The sequence below is a fragment of the Periplaneta americana genome, chromosome 13 (genome assembly GCF_040183065.1).
Source record: "Periplaneta americana isolate PAMFEO1 chromosome 13, P.americana_PAMFEO1_priV1, whole genome shotgun sequence".
NCBI lineage: Eukaryota > Metazoa > Arthropoda > Insecta > Blattodea > Blattidae > Periplaneta > Periplaneta americana.
Window position 1 is genome coordinate 5,456,435 of NC_091129.1, and position 13,189 is coordinate 5,469,623.

Sequence of the window (13,189 nt, forward strand, 5' to 3'; positions counted from 1 at the left end):
ATGATGGATGTCATTTGGAATACATTTTGCAGGAGAAGCAATTGAAAGTTTGAAATTCTTAGCGCTCAAAGCTTAACTGTGATTTTCCGATCATTACTGGACAATGACTATCAGTGTTAATGCCATATAACTCTGTATGTACATTCTATATGTCTTAAGCTATGCATTGACAGTCTTGATTCATTTTCGACAAGAAAGTGACATCTATCATTCTTGCACTGGACTCTTCAAATATAAATTCACTTCCCCGGCACTTAGTTTCACTCACTGCTGAAAAATATTATGCAAATAAATTCCAGCTCCTTATTAAAAATTCTTGGTATTCGATTTAATAAAAGTAAAATGAATTACTTTCACAATACTGATTGTTGAACGGGCACCTGCAATCGCCTGTATTTTTAAAGCGTTTCCTTTGTTGTCAGTCATATCCAGTCTTTTCTGTTAGAATTCTCACCACCTCTGATTCTACTATTTAATAATTCCATATTAGTTCTACTGATTCGATGTTACATAAAGTACACCGTTCCTCATATAATACATGAAATTATACCTTCTTTGTTATGTGTAATCCTCTAGCATATATTATTAGTTTGGGTGTCTTAATGTATAATATGTTAGGTCTTCAATGAAACCTTTCCTTCAACCAAAATAATTAATCGATTTTCACTCTTCTCTGCAAATAATTGACTTCTATATTTCAGGAATCCATTTATGAAGTTAAAATCTTCTTCCCGAACTAGTTATATTTAAGTTTAATTCAAAATGTATAGGTTCCATATTCCAGTTACCTACAGGGTGATCTAAAAGTCCCCTTACAAACTTCTAGGACTTGCTAAGGGGACTGAGTAGATAATATTTTGAATTGGAACCCATGTCCGAAAACGTACCGTATCCGTGCTACAGCCGTTTGAAAGCAGGCACTGCCTGAACGTACGTCATGTGTCTCAACAAGTAATAGCTTCGCAAATCGTCCGCATGCAGAGTTACATGATGAAGTGTGCTTACGTCAGATCATGTGATGTCAATTAACGTTTGTCCTACCTTTCGGTTCAGCATGACGGCGCACCTCCTCACTTTTCACTTGCTGTTCGGAAACATCTGGACCGACGATTCGAACAAAGATGGATAGGCCGAGGTGGTTCCATTGCATGGCCTCCACGATCACCGGATTTGACTCCACTGGACTTTTTCTCTGGGATCGTATGAAGAGTTTGGTTTATGAGACTCCTGTAGAGACAGCAGAAGATCTGGTGGCACGAATTGTGGTCGCTGCAGGAGAGATTGCAGATACACCAGGTGTGATAGAGCGCGTTTACCGAAACATCATTCGCAGATACAATGCGTGCAACGAAGTTGGTGGTCGCCACATCGAACCGCATTTGTAGTGGATTTGAATGTTAACCATCATTTGAAAAGGACAAAAACAGTTTAAGTTGAACTGTAAACAAAAGTGATTGTGACAAATGATTCAGTTTCCATGTTGTTTCTTTGGTTATTAATGAGTTGAATTATAAAACAAGTGATGTACTGGGTCACGCCTCATAATAAAATAAATTACTTGTGAAAGTGGTCGGGTTAAAAACATGTTTTCAAACGGCTGTGGCACGGAAACGGTACGTTTCCTGACATAGGTTCCAATTCAAAATATTATTTACTCAGTCCCCTTAGCAAGTCCTAGAAGTTTGTAAGGGGAAATTTAGAGCACCATGTATAAACTGGAATGAAGTTGCCTATATGTGACGTCACAGCGCAGGTACAGGTACGTTCGTATACAAAATAGTTACACATCCTCTGCCCTCTTCCTCTAGAAAGTCAAAACCGGGACGCAGTCATAGTGAGTAGTCTTATCGATCTCTGCTCTTACTAGTCGTGTTATTTAAATAACTACATCTTTGTGGCTGATTGAAGGTTCATTGCAGAGGTAAAATGCCTTAGGTAAGACGCTCGAGCGTGTAATATTGCAGGGCATAGTTGAGGATATTTGAACTAATATTTTCACTGTCAATTTAGACAAAATTGTATATAAATTGTGTAAAATAAACGTAAAAGTGACAAAACAGTGCACTGAAAGTTTGTGGACTATCAAGACGCACAGGAATTGTGTTGAACGTAATCCAAAAGAACCAGTACCATCACAAATTAAAATTAATAAATTAACTCGACGTTTAGCGTGGATTTGTGTAGCCTACAATGATGTTCAGTGCCGAAGTTCCAATTAAAAAATTAAAATATAATTTCCATTTTAGAGATTTTCTAGAAAGGTACATGAAATTTAGTGGGTTTCAGTGAAAAAAACCTGCAATATCCTAATGAAACACGAAAAAAATAATCAGACAACAGGAATATCTTGTGCTACATCATGCACCAATAACGTTATAGCTTGTGAAAAAGTTTCTTGCTACATAATATCGTTTCAATTCACATCCGCATATGTTCAAGTTCCGTAACATAGGAATGCACGTTATTATTCACTGCAAAGATCACGACGAAAATGAATATCATGGCTCAAGCATGTGTATACTACTATAGCTCCAGAATGTCGGGAGTTGACTGTACTCCATGAACACGCAGCGACGACCTGTTTGTTTATATCCATATCCGTTGCATTACCTGTGTTCGGAGTGCTATATAATCAATGCGTCTTTAACTTCAGTCTTCAGGTAGCCGGAATATGGAGCCTAATAATTTACATTGTGTGGCATTTAAAGAAATAATTATCGCCTCTCTTTGCTGTAGTTTCTTCACTATCTTATAATTAAAACAATACAATTGCCAATAGTACTAAAATATATAACACACTTTCCAGATTTATGTTCATGGAAATGATCTCACAGAGTTCAACAAACAAGTACCGCGAATGTCACTTCCCGATGATCTGGGTGGAACAGGAGGTTCATTGCAAGAGAACTGGGGTAAGTATTCTACAATCACAAAATCCTCGGAGTACTAAGCAGTTTCCAAACTGAGAGTTGTAACATGAATGTAGATATTGTGACTTTTAATTCAAACAACAATATAACTTTTATTGTCACAACAATAATGGCTTTCCATATTTCTGAATTTAAACACTCCCGTGAACACAGTTTTCGTTATTGCACTCCACAGACGACAATGACAATTCACTTGGATTATTGAGAACAACAATGTACTGCTAATCTCAACTAATGTTCACAAAGCACTATTTACAAAACAAAACTCTCAGTTCACAGTTCGTTTGCCTTGGCTAGTTCTTCTAGCTCATTCACTCAAGTTCAACGTATATCGAACCCAAGACTTCCAGAGACAGTCCACTGCACTCGAAGTCAAGACTTCCAACTGCGTTGCTTCCGCCTCGAAGCTGCTCAAGTTCACTCGCGTGTCGAACCCTAGACTCCTGGGCGCTGCTGATTTCACAAGCTGAACTCTCTGTCCAATACCAACAACAAATGACTGACTCCTTCGCGTCTCCTTTTTATCACTAAACCCTAAACCATAGTTTCCAGAAACTACGATGCTCGAAATTTCTACATCTACAGATTCTGTCCTCGCTGCTTCTTCCTGGACGATTCTGTTCGGGAGGTTTCGTCCCCCCCCTTCACCTCGCACAGCGAAGCACCGCCAGCTTTGCACCAGATGCGCACGCAACCTCCCTCGCCGCGCTGCACGTCTCTAGAGCTCCCCGCCCTCTGCGGGACGCGCGATCGACTGTCGGCTGTCACAATATTCTGAGAAGTTTGGTTGATAAGGCAATAATATGAATCCATCAGATTTCGTTAATGAATGAGCGGAAGAGTGTAAAAATTAAAGAATGAACGAATGAAATAATGGAATAAAGTTAAAGTAAATTTACAAAAGAAACGGGAAAAATTCAGTCGAGGTCGCAAATAAAAACAACAATCCAACTCGCCTCCTTTATGAAAATCAGATTTCTTCAGATGTTAGCTGCTAAGGCAGAGTCACCTTCCGTTTACAAGAAATAGCACAAGTCCATGCATTTATAATCGTTTGTGACGTTTTCATCCTTCCTTTCCTTGTAACAACATCCAAAGTTTATCACTTTCTACTTATAAAATATTTTCACAGACAAGCGCCAAAATTCTTCTCTATTACAATTAGAGAAAGTTTTAATAATTTATTACAAAGCAAGCTATGGACTCAAGAGTTCAAACAATTTTTGTGCGGTATTTTAAATCCAATTATATAATGTGTGTATGTATGTATATATATATATATATATATATATATATATATATATATATATATATATCTGTAGCCGAAATTTTTCTGGTAATTTTCGACTTTCCAAAAATAATTGGTCCTAACATATATAATTAACCACCCTGAAACCGAACATCGCTTTTTTTAAATTTTTGTTTGTATGTCTGTTTGTTTATCTGTCTGTATGGATGTTTGTTACCTTTTCACGCGATAATGGCTGAACGGATTTCGATGAAAATTGGAATATAAATTAATTTCGTTGTAACTTAGAGTTTAGGCTATATCGCATTCAAAATACATTATTTGAAAGGGGGGTTATAAGGGGGGCCTGAATTAAATAAATCGAAATATCTCGCTTATTATTGATTTTTGTGAAAAATGTTACATAACACAAGTTTCTTTAAAAATAATTTGCGATAAGTTTTATTCCTCGAAAAATTTTGATAGGACTGATATTTAATGAGATGAATGAGTTTCAAATTAAAATAACTGCAAACTAAGGCAGTGTAATGAATTCAAAAACAAATGACTTCGTCTATAAGGGGCCTTGGACAGCAACAATCGAAAGCTATGAAAGATAGCCCACAGAGGATATTTCTGTGTTTGTATGATGTAATATCGGAAGCTACATTAACAGATTTCTATAATTAATTATTATTTCACCATTGGAAAGTGTATTTTCTCTAGATGGACATAACGCTATAATGTTAATACAGTAACTTCTGATATGATATGATATGATATGATATAATATAATATAACATAATATAATATAATATAACATAATATAATATATGTAATGTAATGTAATATTATATAATATAATTTAAGTTATTTGAAGGGTTCACAACCATAGTGGGCCAAACGCCATTTACTGAATACGTAGAAAACAAGGGTTAAAATGAAGTTATTACCATAATTCAATGGAAACCTATAACAAGTAAAATAAAATATACACATTAAATCTAAATGATGTCAATCTTCATTATACTATGGTTGCATGTAATAAAAATTAAGAAACATGTTGAAGGAATTGTCATTGCACCTAATGAATGTCTCTGGCCCAAAATGATCGCATTTTAATTATTTGGATGCAAATTAAATTAAGTAACATATTAAACGATTTTTCCTTCTATCAAACACGAATGTTCCCTGGATCAAACGTCCTATTTTAATTATGTAATTACCGTGTATTTATTTCTAACGGGTGCAGCGGAGCGCACGGGTACGGCTAATATATAATTTTAAGTGACAGGACCTGTACCCTCGACAAAATTTAATCACTACATAAACACACTTTAGCCGTATACATAAAATTTCTTAACGCGGGCTTCCGGTGGATGATAAGCGAATTAATGTTTTCCGTATTCGGAAACCAGTGTTAGCGATATGATATGATATGAATTCTGTACAAGTAATCAGTCTATGGCCGGGGCTAGTTTAGCACCCTAGTAGCACGGGCTAGCGAAATGTCTATGCCTAGCACCCTATAATACATTTTCTCATAGTTTAAAACTAAGCTCTATAGGTCTAATATTGCGTTGTCTGTCTTTGTCAAATTTGCTAAGCTGCTAATATTGTATACATACAGTTACATACTGCCTTTTAAGGAACCCGGAGGTTCATTGCCGCCCTCACATAAGCCAGCCGTTTGTCCCTATCCTGAGCAAGATTAATCCATTCTCTATCATCATATCCTACCTCCCTCAAATTCATTTTAATATGATTTTTCCCATCTACGTCTCGGACTCCCAAAAGGTCTTTTTCCCTCCGGCCTCCCAACTAACACTATATCCATTTCTGGATTCGCCCATACGTGCTACATGCCCTGCCCATCTCAAACGTCTGGATTTAATGTTCCTAATTATGTCAGGAAAAGAATCAATGCGTGCAGTTCTGTGTTGTGTAACTTTCTCCATTCTCCTGTAACTTCATCCCTCTTAGCTCCAAATATTTTCCTAAGCACCTTATTCTCAAACACCCTTAACCTATGTTCCTCTCTCAAAGTGAGAGACCAAGTTTCACAACCATACAGAAGAACCGGTAATATAACTGTTTCATAAATTCTAACTTTCAGATTTTTTGACAGCAGACTGGATGATAAAAGCTTCTCAACCGAATAATAACAGACATTTCCCATATTTATTCTGTGGTTAATATTGCATTATGTCTTTAAAATAATATCTATCGTGTTTTCCTATTCTATACATTTAAAGTGTAGTTCATGTATTGTAAAACCTAAATGAGGCACTAAAGAGCATGTTTTAGGTATCTAAAACACATTTTTGCTACCTACAAATCCGAATTTCTTTCCATTTACACCCATTATTACATCAAAACAACAAAGTTAACAAGATGTGTCGTACATTGGTCTCACTTTCTATTTAAATCATTTCTACATTTTTTATTTTGCGACTGTCTAACATCTTGCTGGGACTGTTTCAGATCTGTGGCTTAAGAAAGTAGACAGTTATCGTGACTGGTTCCTGGAACACGAGAACTTCAAGTCTGACGAGAGCAAACGGCAAGGAGGTGACTTCGACTCTGGAGATCTGTTCGGTTTTGAGGGCTCCTTCAGAAGCCTCAACGTTGACTAAATTGAAGTTAAATTTTATAGTATTCACTGACAAGTAAATTAGTCATTTATTTCAAACAAATGTAACACAATATAATATGCTTACAAGGAAGAGGTATTAAGTCCAAAAATGCGAAAAATGAGATATTAATGGTAATAAGTACAACAAATTGTGCTTTGTCTACCGGGAAAAAGAATTAGTCTCAACTGTTATAGTTCCTTAGTAATGAAACCTTCATAAATTATTAAGTATATTACAAACGAAATGTTGACGGGAAAAAGATTATTAGGTGCATTTAATAACTTTTGCCTGTATACCTCAACATCACTTTCAGAATATCTTTACAGACAGAATGATTTTAGCTTATAACCCAGGACCGGGCAAGAGAGCGGCTCCATTTAGCCACTGTACATTACAGATTTTATAACACACTTATTAATTTAATGAAATAAACTTCGCTCTATGCACACACACAAATCATTAGGCTTATTTACATAACCCATACGCACATACTGCAATATCCTCACCACGGTTCTACGAAAAGGCGTATGGCTTCCACTTCCCCTACTTCTGTGGACAGAGTTCATCTGCCAATATAATTAAACATCGCTTGATGAATTCATCTTCGTTGAATGTTTTCAATTCCTTTGCAATTTCGTGGCAAATTTTGTAGCTAATTCTCATAGCTGATTCACAAAGTACATTATTGTCATCCTATTAATACATAATATAATATAATATAATATAGGCCTAACATAATATATATGACACGATATATGATATGATATACTCGTATTATGAACTGTAATAGCCTATACTATACTATGATATAACATAATACTTGTTTAATTTAAAATTATATATTACTAAATGTATAATAACTTATGATGCAACATAAATATCAAGTAGATACTCTAATATAATATACCTGAGAAACATTTTCTTTAAGTTGTATTAATTACCAACATATGTCATATTCAGTAGCATGTTGTAAAGAATAATGTCGTTGTATATTGAACTTCTTAATCAGTTGGAGTGTTTTATGCCAAATTAAACACTTTGCTAATCCACTGCTCTCTACCAAAAAGAACTCCTCCTCCCATGATACATTAAAAGCATTGGTAGTAGAGGGCCGCTTTAGTGTATGAGCGGAAGCTCCGTCTTCAAAGTTCGCCATCATACTGCAGAGTCACCACTGCACCGACACTGAATGACGTGTAGTATGCATACGTCACAGCGCTCGGAAGAACCGCTCCTTAAAGTACACAGCGATCATTTCTCAGAATCACGTAATGTGCCCAGCCCTGTTATAACCTGATCAGGTACACAGCGATCTAAGCTAGTGATTAACATTGGTTGCATATGTTTTTCTCATAAACATGAACAATTTTATTACATAACAAGAGGATGGAAATTATTGCAGCTAGCTTTTCAGATTGCTAGTAAGTGATTGTTCTTAAAATATACATGATTGTCAAAATAAATAAATACTGTGTGGAAGTTGTATTTTTATTCCGTACCTAATCAAATTTTGATTTTTTTGGGATCCAGGAAGTTCATTATTGAAACTATTTAACCCTTTGCAGCACAAATTAATTTTTTGTGTTTTTCATTTCATGTATCATAACAAAGCTTCGATTAATTTTTTCAACATTTTAACTCAGCACACAATTTCAAAACCTAGATGTCGCTTCTACGTATACTCAAGAGGTGGTTCCTTGGTAGAACATCTGTGCCATAAAATTTAGAAATGAAGAAAACGGTGATTCTTCTGATCAACCATTATGCTGCAAAGGGTTAAATAACTTATTATAACATTAAAAACAGTACCAAAACAATAGACTCTAAACGTGGACCATCTAATGAGAACAAGGTAGTAAATATTAAACATTTTACTTTGGATATTCCATCTTTTATTAAAAATGTTTGATTAATAAATTAAATTTGATATGATCTGACAATAGAACTGCCAGAAGGGTGTAACCAAAAGTATAGAAATACTCGTCTTGAATGAGTGGAACTGCAGATAGGTGAAGTAGTTTCTGCATGTAGCACTTCTGCGTTACAAGTACTGTACAATCGACTGTCGCTAAACATATTTCTGTAACATTGCTCACCTGTGTCTCCAGGTCCAGCTTGATTTTGGTAAACATTATTATAGTGACAAGAAATCACGCAGTGTCCGTTACTTGTGGCAATTGAAAAATGATGCTGACCAACATTCCTTTGTTTATTTCCAAATATCTCAGAGAAATGGTCTCTCCAATCCTCTCAATAGTCTAAAACAGAGGTCTCCAAAAAGCGTACCGTCATTCGTGCTCTCGATGCTGCCCGCCGAACACAGTGTGCTGTAAGGCTAGGGAAGGGGAAGAGTCTCGTACCTCAACAGATGGGAGCGATCAGTGGGGGATCGCGGCAAAGGTCTGCTTATGTTTACAAATAACAACATCAAAATAATAAGAAATATCATACGTTTATATATTATTTTGACATACTATGAAGCTGAGCCCCGTCTGTTGCTATGGACACAAGCCATTGCAAATTCAACCTCTTCTGTTCTATGGTGCCTTTCAGTGCCTGGAAAAGATCTTCTCCAGTTGTATTTTGTAATTACATCTAGAAGACATTCAGACACAGTGAAATGTTCATTAACTCCTCGGATGAAAATGGCTAGGTGAGCTTTGTCATTTCTATCTGTGCTTTCGCCCAATGCAAGTGAGTAAGCTACAAACTGGTTAATTGTGGTTTCGACTTCTGATTCAATTACATTTGCAATCTTGAAATTCCTTCTCTGAACTGTAATTGGAAACAATTTAATTTTCTTAAAGTTTGACTTTGTTCTGGACACAGTATTTTAGTAGCGTTCTCTATGCACGATTTTACAAATGATGCTTCTGTAAAGGGCATCATTGATTTTACAATATTTCAAGCTAGAACATAGCTAGCAAGAAGATTTTTGTTTAAGACTGAGGGCACGTGTGTGATTTGTGTTTGTATTTTCTTGTTTTATATTTATCAAAATATTTGTAGGCCTACGCATTTCACCTATAATTAAACAAAAAAACTATAAGTATGTCATGCGGAAATGGATGTAAACGTATTGTAAAATACTGATTATAATGTATAACCAACAGTTATACAGATAGCCCCAAAATAAATTATTTTCACATGTCCAACATGCCTGTAATTTTACTATGATATTCTTTGTGAAGAGTCGAGTATTGTCGTCGTATGTTGAATTTTAACACACCCTTCAGAATTTTCGAACAAATTAAGCATTTCACATTCTCTCCACTAACACAAAAATTTTCTCTTCCTCTTCATCCATGAATTTACTACGTCCATGATTATAAGGCATTTTGAAACGGTGGAACACTCCGACCAACACAATGATAATGGCAGTCCGCCACTGCTCTTCGTTTGCGCATAAACATTGAGTACATTACAGGTGGGGATGGGTGAGGCGGAGCGGCTCATTACGTACTGGCTTCGGTTCCGTTCAGCGGCTTACTCGCGAGTACGGTTTTGGAGACGTCTGGTGTAGAGTCGAAGAGTGTGTGTGTTTTGAAGTTGAGTTGTGTGTTGAGAATTTCGTTAGGGGGTGTTTTTGTGTGTCTGTATATTTCATATTTTTCTAGTGTGTTTAGTTTCTGGATTTTTGTTTGGATGTGTAGTATTTCAATGTCTGTGTTGATGTCTCTGTGGGTGTGGTTAGCATTTGTGATGTGTTCTGTATATGTGGAGGTGTTTTGTAATTTTGTTATGGCTGTGATGTGTTCTTTGTAACGTGTTTGAAACTATCTGCCTGTCTGTTCTATGTAGAAGTTGTTGCAGGTGTTACATTTGAGTTTGTATACGCCTGTGTGGTAGTATTTGTTTGTTTGTGTTGTTTGTGTGTTGAGATGTTTTTGTAGAGTGTTATTTGTTCTGAATGCAATTTTGTAATTTAATTTCTTGAATGAGGTTGCAATTTTGTGTGTCTTTTTGTTTTCGTATGTTAGTGTGATGTATTTTTTGGGTTCTTGTGTTTGTGTTGTATTCTTATGTTTTTTGTGATTATGTTCTGTCTTACGTATTATGTTGTCTATTATGTTAGGGTTGTTCCGTTTTCTTGTGCTATGTATTTGATTGTGTCCACACAGGTGTATACGGGAATCGTAAGAATCTTGACGAGGGCCACGATTCCTTCTTCTTTGTCTTTGGAAGCAGTCAGAATTGCCTTGCTTCTGACACACGGTGTTTTCAGAAAACAATTATCCGTATACCCTGAACCTTCTCTCCGAAATAAATACTTCTAACCACAGCAAGTGGCAAAAATGTTGGTGAAAAAGAAATCCAAGGATGAGAATGGTGATGTTGTTAATACGCTCTAAGTAAAGTCTTTCAGTTACAAAATAAACATGTTGGGTTCTGCAGTATAAGTGTGGGTATTCTGATGAATATAGAGCACTGATCTCAAAGCAAGCGCATTTTTCTGACCTTGACTGCGTGAAGCGGACATTAAGCGCTAGCTATGCTAGGAAGAATTAGCAGCCTGTTGGGTTAAGAAAACAATGGTGCACAAACTTCAAACGGAAAATGAAATTTTATGTCGTTATTTCTATATGGCTTCTTTCTGTTCGTTATTGTCTATATTGTCTGTAAAACAAAAGTATTCACACTGTTTCTTAGCTAATATTGCAGTTGTGTTTTAAACGTTAATAACATAAGAGTAAAGAAGAAATTTTCAGACAAATTCCATAATAACTACAACTGTACTGTGCTAAGTAAATTAAACACATCATTCATAAAGAAAGTGTTATCCCAAAGAAAGACACTGAATATGACATAATAAGTTGAAATTGATATTGATAGTATCTTTAGCCTTATAAAAGTAATCAAATAGTACATAATACAACGAGCCTATAATGAAGGTAATTAAGAAGCGAGTATGGATATTTATGAAACGACCGCCAGCGAGTTTCATAATTTTCATACGAGCTTCTTAATTACCATTATAAGCGAGTTTCATACGACTTTTTATGCTGGACCATATTTCTAACTTGATATTATTAATTTTCTTTGTATCTGACCTTGACCAATGTCCCATGTGTTGTGAGATGTGCGCAGATGCGAAAGTATTGATTTTTTCCGAGTAACAGATGTTCACATTGACCTTGCTAGGCCATAAGAACCTACAGAGATAACATTGAAATTAAATTAGACATTGAAAAACGAGATGACAAATTGAATTTATTTGAATATTATTTACAATTAACGCTAATTATTATAGTAACAGAACATAACCTTCTGCGACAGTATTGGATTTCCAGCCTCCGTGACTTTTCGCTAATTCTCTTTCGATTGCATATCCGAGAATAATCGATACTTGCGGTTTTATAACGGTAGGAAGCTGACCTGTCATTGGCTGAACATTTGTAACCTGAGTCGTCATCGGCTGAAAGACCTTACCTTTAATGAGTAGGTGTACTTTAATGACATGCATTAAAGGTCTGCTACCAGGTGTATAATTACTACATTTCGGCATGGTCGAGCATAAACAATATTATAGTACAAAGCAAAGTTGACTAGGTATATGTTTTATCTGTAACTAATATTAGAAAATAAAACTCTTATCGCATTATGTTTTTAGGTGATATTGGTGCGCAACTTTGTTATCAGAATATTAAATTATCTCGAAATATGCTGAAACTATAGAGCTGACGTTTTACCAACACATAGGCACATATTTTTGTTTGTGATGTAATAGTATTTGCTTTGTTAATTCATTTCCTTACAAACATTTTTCAAGCGAATATTTTCAAACATGTTAATACACTATCTTCAGTAATACGTATTGACGATATATTAAATTTACGAGAACATTGTTTTAGTACCTGTACGGCTACTAAACAAACATATCGGAAAATTTCACTTTTCTGTAAAAAAAAGTTGAGAAAATATTCCTTGTGAACAAAGAAGCAAACTTGTAAATAATGAGCATTAAAATTAAAACTTACATTCTTATAATGCACATATGCTTCTCAGACGGATCTAAAAATTAACATGGATACAGTTTTAATAAGTTCTCTTCGCTTTATCTATTGAATCAGTGCTGGCCATCCCTACATATAGCTCGACCAAGCGGCATATACTATTTCCTCTGTCTCTTTCCTTTCCGCTGTAAAGTTCTCAGGCTCTCCTGGGCTCTAAAGCGCGCGCTTGCTCCTATGGGCATCAGTTGACATCACTGATTTAGAGCAATAAAAATTCGTGGAGAGAGACGACAATTTGTTTGTCCAAGACAATCGCTAACAGAATACCAAAATTCGTTGCCAATAAGCTCAGCAAAGGAGAATAATCTTGTAAAATTCTGTCGAACAAGTACCATTCCTGAAGAGTTGCATTCTGGTACAATGTGTTTCTCCCGTGCAAAA

General features: G+C 35.7%; 1 protein-coding gene across 2 annotated transcripts in view; it reads left to right on the forward strand.

The window, feature by feature from the left end:
* LOC138711691 (alpha-tocopherol transfer protein-like) overlaps positions 1-8,266 on the forward strand; it is a 47,063-nt gene extending 38,797 nt beyond the window's left edge. For both annotated transcript variants that reach the window (XM_069842821.1, XM_069842822.1), the window contains exons 6-7: positions 2,807-2,912; positions 6,643-8,266. In XM_069842821.1, the coding sequence (XP_069698922.1) occupies positions 2,807-2,912; positions 6,643-6,794 (258 nt within the window). In that variant the 3' untranslated portion in view covers positions 6,795-8,266. The remainder of the gene's footprint in view (positions 1-2,806; positions 2,913-6,642) is intronic.
* Positions 8,267-13,189: the final 4,923 nt, after the last annotated feature.